The sequence below is a fragment of the Ambystoma mexicanum genome, chromosome 2p (genome assembly GCF_040938575.1).
Source record: "Ambystoma mexicanum isolate Mex_15411 chromosome 2p, UKY_AmexF1_1, whole genome shotgun sequence".
Taxonomy (NCBI): Eukaryota; Metazoa; Chordata; class Amphibia; order Caudata; family Ambystomatidae; genus Ambystoma; species Ambystoma mexicanum.
This window is the reverse complement of record NC_090923.1, coordinates 1,290,402,287-1,290,416,440: the sequence shown is the minus strand read 5'-3', so window position 1 is coordinate 1,290,416,440 and position 14,154 is coordinate 1,290,402,287. Positions and strand designations below refer to the sequence as shown.

Sequence of the window (14,154 nt, the reverse complement as noted above, 5' to 3'; positions counted from 1 at the left end):
CAAGTAGGCGGATGGAACGGGCCAAGTAGGCGGATGGAACGGGCCAAGTAGGCGGATGGAACGGGCCAAGTAGGCGGAAGGAACGGGCCAAGTAGGCGGAAGGAACGGGCCAAGTAGGCGGAAGGAACGGGCCAAGTAGGCGGAAGGAACGGGCCAAGTAGGCGGATGGAACGGGCCAAGTAGGCGGATGGAACAGGCCAAGTAGGCGGATGGAACAGGCCAAGTAGGCGGATGGAACAGGCCAAGTAGGCGGATGGAACAGGCCAAGTAGGCGGATGGAACCGGCCAAGTAGGCGGATGGAACCGGCCAAGTAGGCGGATGGAACCGGCCAAGTAGGCGGATGGAACCGGCCAAGTAGGCGGATGGAACCGGCCAAGTAGGCGGATGGAACCGGCCAAGTAGGCGGATGGAACCGGCCACGTATGCGGATGGAACCGGCCACGTAAGTGGATGGATGGCACGGATGAAGTGGAGGGATGGAATGGGTGAAGTATGGGGTTGGAACCGGGATGTATGTGGGTGGAGCAGATTATCTGGGTGGAACAGTTGGAGTAGGTGGAACGGGTGAAGTGTGTAGACGAAACGTGAAGTGGGTATAACGGTCGGAATGCATGAACGGTTGGAATGCATGGAACTATTGAGTGTGCTCGATCAAGCACCTAAGGTAAACCACCATATCTCATCTCCACGCTTACTTTCTTCCTTACACCACCACTCAACTAGAACACAGCGGTACTATGACACCATTCGGTAAGGCTGTCCTCATACCATCACTTGCCTCATACTCCCCATCATCCTAACTAAACACAGCTGGTTACACACCCTCCAGCATAGGCGTTCTCAGGCCTAACGCAGCCAAAATCGGTCTGGATAACAATCTGCCAGAACAAACACATACTCCTGATCTCCCAACCACCACACCTACCGCTAAGAAGCAGATATCACACGAATGCCACAACTGCTGCACACATATTCTGGTGCTCACACGCACCTTGTGACACTCTCTCTCTCTCTACTGACTTGAACTTCGGTTCCCGAGGGCGTTCAACCTACCAGCGCCTTGAGATCATACCAATGGTACGTAAGGCGCTATATAAATGCAAAATAACATAACATGCAGCAAGTGCCCTGGAAAGCCCTATGGTAAACCCATGATATTCCTAAGGAACATGTTTTCGGTCATTTTTTTTATTTTGTTTGATAATGACCCACGCAGCCACACCATATGTCAACAGAGGTAACGATTTTGCTGTGTACATTCGAAGGGTGTGATCCATGGGCAGGCCACCCAATTTTGTCCCGAATCTCAGGATTGAACCATTAATTTGAGATGCCTTTGCGGCTTGTTGCTTTACATGTAAAAACCAGCCCAAGTCGCTAGAGATCGTCACCCCAAGGTAGCAAAAACGATTCAACCCATTCAAGACTTCCCCGCTGTTAGCATGGCATTCCCTTGTGGTTTACTTTTACCACCAAATATGACCTTCAATTTCCCTGCGTTGATTGCCAGGCCTTGCTCTTTCAGTCATTAAATCCATTTATCAGTCTCTGAAGGGTGCGTGTAGTCCTGGCCATCAGGAGTGAGTTACCTGCATACAGGAATGCACACACGCTCTGGTTAGCTATCCTCGGGACATCACTCACCAAGTCAGCTAAGACATTCAGTAGTGAATTTATGTAAAGATTGAAAAGGAGTGAGGCTAGGACACAACCCTATTGCACTCCACGAGAGATCTTAAATGCCTGTGTTTCTTGGCCTTCATTTCCCATTCTTCCTTTTGCCATCAGATTAGTGTGCATGTGCTCGCCTGGCATTCCCATGGAGTGCAATACGCTCCAGAGCTTGCCATGATCGACGCAATCGAAAGCAGATGAGATCCATAAAAGCTAGGTAGATCGTGCCTTTGCGGACGCAAACGTATTCATCCAGAACCAAACCTAGATTTACTATCTGGTCAACTATTCCAATACACTCTCAGAAACCATATTGGTACTCCGAGAAGACCCGATTGTCAGTGACCAAGGCCATAATCTTTTGATGTAGTTGCCGTCCAAACCACTTAGCTGAGGGGGCGGTAACAGACCGTTCTGTCTCCCTTTTTGAAAATTGGGACAATGACCGCCTCCTTCCATGAGTTTGGGAAAATCTTCAAGTGCAGTATTATGTCAAATACCAATGTTAGCAGTCGGCACCCAAATCTCCGTATCATGTTTAAAGAATTATATTGGAACAGAATCCGGTCCGGCCGCATTGCCACTTGCAGATCCAGCAAGAGCACTCGCTACCTCGTCCATTGACACCACCATACTCAGGCTTGCATTATGGATGTTACAGGGGGCCACTCTGCCTCTTTTACCATCGACCTTCTCGAGGTCTCTATTTTCATATAATGCGGAGAAATGCTCAATCCACCTTGCCTCACCCCACCTGTTCAACATGCCTTGCTGGTGTGGTCGTGGGACGCAAGCCATCTGCAATTACCTTCCAATAGTCCCTTGTATTGCCCGAAAAAGCCACCCTCTCCACTTTATGGCAGGCAAGCTCAGCTTGCTCCGATTTGCTGGATTTTAACATATACTTACACAATGCCCAGGCTTTGGTGATATGTGCCAGGGAACTATTTTGGGACCTTATTGCCCCCAAGTGTTTTTTTGGCAGCTTGCATTCAGAATTGAACCATGCTGACCTTTTTGAGCTGGGTTGCTGGGCCGCAACAGATTTTCTGAATTCCTGGGATATGCAGGTCATTATGTCTGCCCAAGCTGACCATTTACTCTCCCATAGGGACCTCTGGATCCAAGCATTTTGCCAAACTGTCTATGGCTGTATACATTACCCTGGATGCTAAGTAATCAGGGTCCACCATACCCCACCGCGATGTTTTATGCATGGCGGTGTTGGGTAATTTGGCCCCAGTAATGGGTCTCTCGTTCCCTAGCCATAGTGCTAGGGCAAGCGGGCCATGATCGCTTTCAAACCTGGAAATCCCTTATCCAGTGCCAGTCCTCTACACCCAGGATGATTTCATCAATTGTTGAGCAATATTTCTTGTGCACAAAAGTGCGTTTAACCATGGTATCAGACACAAATGTCCCATTCACTGCTCTGAATCCCAACTTAATCAGCAAGTCCATAAATGTTCTGCCCAGGGTGTCTGTAGTAGCCTCCGTCAGGCATGGTGGGTAGATACCAAAAGCCATGTCCTCATACAGAGTACTATCAGCGATACCCATGTAATTTCCTATTTTTAGGGTTCAAATCACCACCCATCAGGAAACTGATGTTTAGGGAGTGTTCTTCATGGCTCTTAGCATCCTCCACGACCTCCAGCAAGGCTTGGAGAGGTCCCTGGGTACTACCATCACCAATTGCATTGTAGAAATTGGTTATGCCTCAGGCATTACCGTCTGCTTACACCACATCTATCAGCAGAGTCGGGGATGTATAGAGCAACCGATGCTCCTTCAATTTAAGTGAATGTGCCAGATATGTTGCGAGACCTCCACGACTCCTGGCGCGAGTAGATGCTCCTGCTTTGGCTGTGTAAGCCTCAAAATCTGTCAAATGTATTGTGTCCAGTGCCCATGTCTCCTGGAGTAGTAAAATATCCATGTCTTCTAGAAAAATCATGAAATCGGAGTCCCTGAGCCTTGTCCTAAGGCACGCCACATTCCAGAAGACAATTCTCATGGACTGCATAATACATTTTCCAGCATTAGGGCCTAGAAGGGACAACGTGCGTCATGCACTCATCCACCGTGTCCTTTGCTCTGGATGTTAGCATGCATTGCAGTGATTTTCTCAAAGCACTCTCCAACGTTGCTTGACTCAAGTCCATTACGTTTTCTATATGCAATTGCACTACCAACCTCGCCTGTGCTGGTTCATGTGTTTGTATATATGATTGGGAGGTCTCCTGGATGACTTCACTGGGTCATCCTTTTCTCTCACTCCAAGCAGTTAAGGTGGTTGTAGTGGGCAAGAGTGAAGGGGAGACAACAGGGGCATCATGGATACCTACAAGCTCATTTGATGCCAGCTTGCTTGGCTGGGCACTTTCTAAATCCCCACTTTATAGTTGTTTGGTACGGTTTGCTTGCTGGTTTTACTACATGGTGCAGAGCATGCATGGATGGATGGATGCAAACTAGCTCGTCGGTTTGGACGCTGCCGCCCCTCTCTTTGACCTGGTTTTTACTCCCATAACAGATGGTGGATGGAGGGTAACGGGAGGGTGATGGGTGGTTGGTGGGAGAAAAACATCACTCCAGTCAAATTGCAATTTGCAAGTGTTTAGTGTTAGAGCACAATCACCACAGAGTAATAAGAGGTGCAAGATATTATGGCTGCACTGAAATGTGAACTCACTGTGCCGGCCTGGCTTGTCTGTAATCACGCCCCGCTCTGGGCTTCTGGATTTCTCAGCCAGTTCTGGGATTCTGAGTTTCTCACCCTTCAGTCACTCTTACTGCCATCTGCCCAGTGCGTGCCACATACTTTGTTCTCAGCAGCAGGTGAAATACAAAAAAGGTACGTTTTAGGCAGCTAGCCAAGGAAGAAATTGCCTGCAACTATAATAGCTAGGCACATATTCTGTGTGGTTTTCCAAAAAAGAATGCCTTCTCATGATCTAGAATAGATCAATGAAAAAAAAATCTTTATTGAAATTATGTCATGGCATGTTGGGGATAAAAGATGAGGGTTGGATGAACGCAGAAATATTAGTGGGGGGAATAAAATGGTGCAGTGAAAGATTAGTAAAGTCTTTGGACTGAACTTGATTCAACCATACAGGGATCCAAGTACTTGTCCTATGGGCAAGTCTCACCCCTGGAGTTTTGGTTCTGGGATAGAGGCTGAATGAACTCCTACGGGGTTCAAGGGGCTCAACTATAACATAAGGATAAAGGTGACCTAAACTGCCAAGAAATAGGTGCAACAAAGTGCAAGGGGCTAATCTAAGAAGACAGTGTCCAAGTCAAATTTCCACTCCAAACTATAAAACCGTTCCAAGGAGACGCTGTTAGTGTTCCTTGATTTTGTGATTCTTTCTCTGATGGCTTCTTGACTCAAAGGTCATCTGCTGGACTCCTGGGTCACATTCCCTTCCTTATCTTAGGGGATACCCAAATAATTACCAGCATGAGGTTCACAGTCTCACCCCCTTCCAAATCCCCCCCCCCCCAACCCAACCGCTGCAAAGCTAGGAGCTTGTCAGGCTGAAGTTATTCTCACCCACCAGCCAAGGGTTACCATCCTGAGTGTGAATGTGCTTCTCCTACATGGTTCTCTGGATTCATCTGGTCATATAGCGACAAGCAGGCTTGCAATCAGATGAACATTCTTCTGCTTTTTCTGTTGCCCATACCAGAATCTGGGCAACCGCTTCGAGTGAACTTTGGCCCCTTTCTTTCCTTCCTATATGACGCTTGACAGGAATTGTATTACAGCTCTCCACAAAGTGCCACTTTTGCTCGCTATTTCTCCTCTTTTACTATCACCGGGTCTCCAGCCTAACAAACACCATCTCCCTCCTGTTGCCTTGATTTATACTGCTGTATTAGAGCTAAATCCAACTACCCAAGTAAGATTAGAGTTGTTTTCTTATTTGCCCCACGGCCTAGGAATGGTCCGTGGTTTCACATCATTAGCATGTGTTTTCCTCTCTCCTCCCCATGTCCTCATGTGCATTGGCCTCCTTGACTGGGTGGATCACAGGTCTAAGGTACCTGACCGCCATTTTGGGGTCAGGCAAAGGAGATCTGGAGCCATCACTGCTTAGCAAGCTTCCTTTGTGGCTCAATGATGACTAGTGCAGCTGGGTTTCTTCCCATGGAGGCGTTTTGTAGAACATCTGGTTCTCCAATCCTATCAAGCTTATTGGTAAGCCTCTGTGCTCGCCCACGCCACAGTGGAATTGGGAGTGGGCCCGCAGGATGCTTGTTTGCTTCTATGGTATTTCTAATGATGCAAAAGGTAACCAGTCCACATATTCAAAACTCTCATTTGACTCGACATCTAGTTCTGTAGTTGGCGTTTGGGTCGCCCTGCAAAAGTTTGGGGGGGGTGGGGGGGAATCCATCACATTTCTTCACTAACGGGTGGATTCCCCTTGCTGCCAGAGTACACTGAGCAATAATTCAAATTGGAATTCATTAAAAAACAGGGGCTAAGATGACAGCATTAGTAGAATTGCAAGGAAGCAATAAACAAGCACAAATAGCAGCCAAAAGGCTGCCAATGAACATTAAAATCTTTGAATTCTACAGTGCATTGGTAGAATAAGAACACATGACAGGAAAGAAAAAAGAAAAGAAAACAAACATGACAGTGTTGATGAGCATCAGTAAAATCAATGCATATCATAGTTGGAGATTGGTGAACAGCTCTCCACTCGGCCGCCATGAAATTAAAGCATTTATGACAAGTAGTATAATGAAAAGTTCTGCAAAGGGTATGGTATGGTCTATGGATATCTTAATTAAAACAGATTAAATCCATTAGCAGGGACCACATTTCTTCAAAATGTAATGGTAGGTATCCGAAATTGGAGAATTTGTCCATTACCAGTTGTTACCATATGATCCACCAAAGTATGATCAATGGAGGATGGTCTGCTTTTTTCGCCAATGAGCGACAGCCAGTCAAGCTGCAAGAAGAACCTAGTTAAGAGTAACAGATCTCCACTGAAATGCATCTTCTTCACAACTGTAATGCATCCTCTTCATTATCTGTACCCAAAAGAACCACCGGTATGTTGAATGATAGGGAAGCATGGGAGATTCCCTGAATCATTTTTTTACAAAACAACTGTACAAATCAGGGAATCCACAAGTCCTCAAAAACAGAGGGGAAACTAACGGATTGATTCTGTGTAACCCATCTGGGGTGAAATACTATCTCAGGAAAATCTTCAAACAGTTTTCCCAGAGCTGGATGCAGTGAGAGGATTTTCTTTGTTTCCCAAATCTGTGCCCAAGACCATCCAGTAAATATATTCAACTTTTTTGCATTGGTCGATTTAAACCTTTCAAAATAAAAATACAAAAGAACAGTTATAAAGTTTAAAATGCATGTTTACAAAGAATAAGATCCGATGCTTCCCTTTAAGCTAACACTACTCATACTAAGGCTTCACTTTTGAAAAAGGCCTAGAATTTGTCCCATTGATGAATTTTCTTAAACCATTCCCAGATACAGACATACAACTTTACTCTTAATCAATATTCCTTGCACCTTTCAAAATAAATATACGACATATACTAATCAAGGAGATGAATACATATTAAAAAACATAAAAACAGCCAGTGTTAATGGTGTCCAAGTTGAAGAGAATATTCAATCCCACAATAGTGCAGTTTCCACAAAGGCGTGATTGATGAAAAATGTCCCTAAAAAGGCTATTCGCAGATTTATTAATGCGGGACAGGGCTTCTACTACTCTCATTGCCACTTGTCCATGCCAGGCAGTTTCACACTAGCATGCTCGCTATTGAGAGACCTGTAGATTTGGGACTCGGAATAACAAACACGCTAAATACTGTTCACTAATTAGCTCCTTGAAATTAGTTGGTTGACTGGAACTTCCCTTTTTAAACTCACCCCTAATGATCCAGTGCCTTAGAATCCTATAAATGCATCTATCATTTTTCAGTCACCCAAAATGAGAGTGTCTGACATGCAGAAAAGTGGGGAGGGACCTCATCAACCTAGGGTTACACTAAGTGTCTGCCGGCTTGCCAGTGTTAAAAACACTGGTCTGAGAGGTCACAAGAGAATAGGGCGTTCACAAAAAATTGGACCTATGGAGAGTCGCAAGTTGATACTATGGAAGTAATATATTGGATTAACTGTAGTAGTAGGGGGAATGCCAAGAGGATCCTGCGTGTACATAGCAGGCATGATAAATAAGATTAATATTGGACTTTGACTTGCTTCATGCTCAAAAGATAACCAAAGTTTGTTGTTGGATGCTGCTATGGCTGTCTTAAGCCGAGATGCCAACGCTGCATGATACATTTTTTTTCTTTTAATACAAGGTGAAACTTCTAACGTCAAAAAAATGTCTAAATGGAACTGACACATAAGTAGTTCATTTAAAAACCCAATTAACATCTACAGAAATGTTTTAATAGTTGTGATAGTCACTTACCTGATTCTGCATCTTGCTTCTTTGGCATCATATCTTCCTTTGCAAGATTAAATACTTTTTCTAATCTGAAAAAAAAATGAAATCATTTTGAAAATCACAAATCCATGCCCAGAAATGTTACAATGTTACAGACATTTAGGTAAATGATATGTTTGGGCAAGCATGATAGCAAGTACCTTAAATGAGTAACGATATCTGAGAACCGACAGTTGATATACTTTGTTAAACAATAATATATCATTTCATTTAGTGTTTCATGCCAGATTCCTCCTGCTTCCAAGTAGTGTACTAAAAGGTACTGTGAAGATGGATTTCCAAAATCGGCACTGGTCGGAGGATGTTGGGAGGCCACCCTATTATGAACAGGGAAGCGACAGAGGTATAAGTAGTCGCGCGCGCCGTCCGTTGCTCAGTTCCGCTTTGAAGTGTTAGGCATTGTCCAGGACGAGACAGTTACTACCCTTGAGAGAGTGCAGACTGCAATTACAAGGGAAGTTTTACTGCGGGGAAGGATGGGAGGGGCGATGAGGAATACGTGGGAGGAACATCTAGTCGAAAGAACGTTACCATGGTTAAGTAAATTGTTCTTCGAATGGATTGTGTCCTCCCACATATTCCTCATCTTTAATAGACTCCCAAAGCAGTTATGTATATAGGAGAAGGGAGTAAAAATATATTCTTTAAATATGCAATACTGCCTTCCAGAATTTTGTTTCTTGGCTAGTGGAGGAATCCAAGCTATAGAACCTTGTAAAGGTGTGTGCAGACGACCATGTGGCAGCTGTGCAAAAGTCTATTATTGGAACTCACCTTTGAAGCGCTGATGAAGCTGCAATACCCCTGGTTAAATGAGCCCTTATATGCTCCAGAGGGTCTTTACCTGCCAATTTGTAACATTCTACTATAGTTAGAATGATCCATCTAGAAATGGTTTTCTTGGTGATGGCTAGGCCCAGCTTATGACCTGTGAATCCCACAAACCATTGGTCAGTTTGTCTTAGTTTTGCTAGCCTGCTAATATAGAAACTCAAAGCATGCTTTGGGTCAAGTCTGTGCAGCCTTTCTTCCTCTTTCCCCGGATGAGGACTAGGGTAAAAGGAAGGCAAGGTTGTTTTTTGGGCGATATGAAATTCCAAAGGGAGGAAATTAGGCTTCACTTGCAGAACAACCTTATCCTTACGAAGGACAGTGTGAGGACGTTTGCAGGATAAGGCCTGTAACGCACTCACCCCTTCCGGCAGAAGTTAAAAGACAGTTTTGAGCGTAAGAAATCTCAACGGGCATGAATGAAGGGGTTCAAAAGGAGTACCCATTAGAAATGTGAAGACTAAATTGAGGTCCCACAGAGGAACCTGAAAAGGAGTTCGGGGGTGGGCGGGGGCTGGGTAAACATTGGTCAACCCCTTCAAAAATTGAATTGCCAAGGGCATTTTAAAGTATGAGGGCTCCTCAGCGGTGCGCTTGAAGAAGGACAGCGCTGCTAGGTAACCCTTATTTGTGCCGATCTGGAGCCCTCGATTTGCTAAGTGCAAAAGGAAAGATAACACCATAGGAGTCCTAATATCCGGATGGAGAACCTGACCCCACCCTCTCACGAAAGTAGATACTCTCTTTGTGGAAGATGAATCGGAGGGCAGATGGACATATCTAGAATATCCGGGTACCACGTTCTCCAGGCCCAATCTGGGGCAATTAGGATCATGGTTTTCCTGAACCTCCTTATTACATGAGGAATAACAGGGACTGAAGGAAATGCGTAGAGAGTGGAAATTCCCAGTCCACCACAAACGCGTCCCCTAGAGCTCCTCTCTGGGGAAATTCCCTGGAGCAGTACAGCTCACACTTCCTGTTGGCATTTGTTGCAAAAAGATGCCAAAGGGTGAAGATCTCTTGAAGGACTTCCTGAGCTAGTTCCCACTCGTGGAAGACTGCACTCTGCCTGCTCAGAGCGTCCGCTGTCGTGTTCTTCTCTCTAGCTAGGTGCACTGCTGAAAGAGACGACTCCTTGTATTGCCTCTCTGCACAGTGGTAGTGACCCTACACCTTCTCTCTTGTTGAGGTAGTACATGGGCACCATGTTGTCCGTCATTATCAGGATATTCTTTCCCCGTACAGAAAGCAGAAAAGACAGCAGAAAAGTCTTCAGCGCTAATCTCATTGCTCACAACTCTAAAAGGCTGATATGCAGTTTGGACTCTAATGGAGACTAACGACTGCTGATGGTCAAATTGCTGGTATGAGCTCCCCACCCCATGAGTGAGGCGTCCGTCACTACTGTTATCTCGGCCCATGGTTGCCAAAAAGGAACAAGTTACTTACCTGTAACTGCTGTTCTCCAGCATGGGTCTGGCATGGATTCACATGCTTATGAATTTTCCCCGTCGTCAGGCCGGGAATCCTCGGGAGAGAAAAAACCATATCAGTTTCGTTTCTGATCTGTCTTTCTTAGTAGCAACCAATCACTGATCTCTGGGTCATACTGCCCCCAGCCAATGACTGCCCTCTACCTAAGCCCCTCCCCTGGCAGCCATCCTCAGATGTGGTAGCACGTGAAGTGGCAGTATGACCAAGTGAAGAGCCGCAGAGGGGAAGGAGGGAGGGTTCACCTGTGAATCCATGCCAGACCCATGCTGGAGAACAACAATTACAGGTAAGTAACTTGTTCCTTCTCCAGCATGGGGTCTGGCATGGATTCACATGCTCATGAATATAAGAATCCATAGCAGTATACACATGAACAAACACGGGAGGTGGCAACAGGCTCAACATTAAGCAATACAACAACTCAACATTAAGCATCTCTTACCTCCTCACCAGGCTCACCTTAAGCGAACAGGTTGCGCAGCACTGCTTGGCCGTCCCTGGACTCCTCCCTTGAGTCCCGATCAACGCAGTAGAATCTTGTGAAGGTGTGCGTCGACCTCCAAGTAGCAGCCCTTCAGATGTCCAGCAGGGGCACACCAGAAAGGAACGCCGTGGTAGCAGCGATCGCTCTGGTCGAATGGGCTCTCGAACGGCCGGGCAGCGGTCGGTTTGCCAACCGGTGACAGTGCATGATGCAGCCGGAGAGCCATCTGGAAATGGAAGCCTTCGAGAGAGCCTTCCCCTAATTCACAGGACCAAAGTTCACAAACAGCTGTGATGTCTTCCGAAAACTCTTCGTGCGGTCCACGTAGAACTTCAGCGCTCTAGCCACATCCAGCAAGTGCAAAGTCCTCTCAGCCGGTGGTGAAGGCGACGGGAAGAAAACTGGCAACACCAAGGGCTCGTTGAGGTGGAAGTCCGACGGCACCTTGGGCATAAAGGAGGGGTGCATCTTCAGCACCACCCTCGTGTCGTGAAAAGTCAAGTATGGAGGCTTGCAAGATAGGGCCTGGATCTCTCCCACTCGTCGTGCAGAGGTGATGGCCACAAGAAATGCTGTCTTCCAAGACAGGAACTTTAACGGCGCCAAATGCATAGGCTCGAATGGGGCACCCATTAGCCTGGTCGGCACCACGTTGAGCTTGCACGCCGGGGCAGGGGCCCTCACCGGCGGGAACGATCGGAATAGTCCCTTCATGAATTCCTTCACCAGGCAATGAGACCACAAGGACGCCCGTCCTGTAGTTCTGGTGTATCGGGAAATGGCAGCCAGATGTATCTTGATGAAGGCGTGAGCCAGTCCAGCTTTGGCCAGCGACAGTAGGTACGGCAATACTTGCGGGGCCGTAATCCGCAGAGGGTTAATCTTCTGTGCACGGCACCAGAAAGAGAACCTCTTTCACCTATGTCCATAGCATTTGAGAGTTGAGGACGCCCTGGCTTTTGCAAGAACCTCTCTGCAGTCAGCCGGGATATCGTACCCTCCAAACTCTAGTGCTGCAGGAGCCAAGCCTGCAAGTTCAGCGACTCCGGGTCGTGATGAAGAATGGCGCCTCCTTCTCTGGAGAGAAGATCCGCGTCCGTCGACAGCTTGATAGGTGGGGACGCCGACAAGTCCAGAAGGTCCGGGAACCAGATCTGTCTCGGCCACGCCGGTGCAACGAGGATCATTCTGCACCTGGACCTCTTGAGCTGGTTGATGAGACGGAGCAGCAACAGCAATGGAGGGAACGCGTACAGGAACAGACCTTCCCAAGGGAACGAGAAAGCATCGCCCATGCTCCTCGGTTGTGCGAACCTGCTGGCGAACCTCTGGCACTTGGAGTTTGTCGCTGTCGCGAACAGGTCGATCTGGGGTTTGCCCCACTGTCGAAAGAGCCGATCCACCTGGTCCTGGCGTAGTTCCCACTCGTGGCACGAGCGCAGCTCCCTGCTAAGTGAGTCGGCAATGGTGTTTTTTATTCCCGTCAGGTGGAAGGGAACCAGAAACCTCCCCTGGGCGATGGCCCAGTGCCACAGATCCTGGGCCTCCTAGGATAGGGCTGGGGATCTGGTGCCTCCCTGCTTCCGGATGTAGAACATTGTGGTGGTGTTGTCGGTGAAGATCCTCACCACTTTGTCCTTGAGGGACGGAAGGAACGATTTGAGCGCCCAGAACACGGCTCGTATCTCCAGGATGTTGATGTGAACAGACCTCTCCTCCGGGAGCCAGAGGCCTCTTGCGTGGAGATCTCCGGTGTGGGCCCCCCATCCCTCCAGGGAGGCGTACGTCGTTACCATCTCCTGATACGCCGGGGCCTGAAAGTCCATGCCTGCCGTGAGGTGCGCACGGGCACCACACCATCGACTCGCCCGACGGAACTCCACGTCGAGTGGGATCCTGTCTTCGAAGCTGCCCGCCGCTTCAATCCAGCGGGTGTCGAGGAACTCTTGCAGCGGACGCATCCGACGTCTGCAAAGGGACACAAGGTAGATGCATGAGGACATCATCCCGAGGAGGGACTTGATGGACCTATCTATGGCCACATCCGTGGCCAACAGGCGCTGCACCTTACCCAAAATGGCCTTTGTCCTTTCTTCCGACAGAGATGCCAATCGCTTCACTGTATCGAGCTTCGCTCCCAGAAACAGTGCCACCTGTGACGGGACTAGATGGGAATTGGGGTATTTGATGGCGAATCCCAGCTCCGTGAGCAGGCGGACGGTCTTCGCTGTGTGTTCGACGACGAGTTCTCTTGACCTTGCACGGATTAGCTAGTCGTCCAGGTAGGGGTAGACGTGGATCCCTTGCAGACACAGCCGTGCCGCCACAGGTGCGAGGCACTTGGTGAACACCCTGGGTGCCGACTTTAATCCGAATGGCAGGGCTCTGAATTGGTAGCGACGCCCCAGGACTACGAATCTGAGGAACTGTGTGTCCTTTTAGAATGGGGATGTGGAAGTAAGCATCCTCCAGGTCCAGTCGCCCTCCTCCAGCTGTCCCAGCACGTGCTGGAGGGCGACCATCCTGAATTTCTGTGCCTTGATGTACTTGTTCAACCGACGCAGGTCCAGGATGGAGCGCCAACTGTCTGTCTTCTTTCTGACGAGGAAGTATCTTGAGTATTGTGAGAGAACGGATCTCAACGACCGGTGGGGGGTGTCTGTACTCCCACTCCCTATATGGTGGAGGAGAGGCACAGGAGACCCCAGCCAAGATTCTCTATTCGGTAGCAATGGTCGAGCAATCAAGGCCTAGCTTCTCAGGAGGTGATGCAGGCTGGTTCTTAAGTACAGTGTATCCCCAAGCCCCCACAAAGGAATATCCACACTCTGGATTGGTTAGAACACAGTCTTTATATAATCAAAAGTTAAGGTTATGTACATTTATCATGATAACTCACTTTGTACTCTGGCAAAATCTACAATGACAAATATTTACAATCCTCAAGTGGTACCACCCTAGATCTCATTGAAGTGCATGAACAATACAGTACAATGACACACAGACCAATAGAGTGAAACCAGCAATAGAGAGAAGAGAGAAAATAAGATGGTTGAGCAATAGGCAGAATACTGGCCCCTACCACGAGGCACAGTTCTGTGTGGAGATCCCCCCACCTGGGCAACCTGTAAAGAAAGATATAGCACAAGCCC

General features: G+C 47.6%; 1 protein-coding gene across 1 annotated transcript in view; it reads right to left on the bottom strand.

Moving 5' to 3' along the window:
- Nucleotides 1-14,154, bottom strand: part of POLR3E (RNA polymerase III subunit E) — a 1,464,556-nt gene that overhangs the window by 301,011 nt on the left and 1,149,391 nt on the right. Inside the window, exon 17 of the mRNA XM_069645613.1 lies at nt 8,155-8,219. Within this exon, the coding sequence (XP_069501714.1) occupies nt 8,155-8,219 (65 nt within the window). The remainder of the gene's footprint in view (nt 1-8,154; nt 8,220-14,154) is intronic.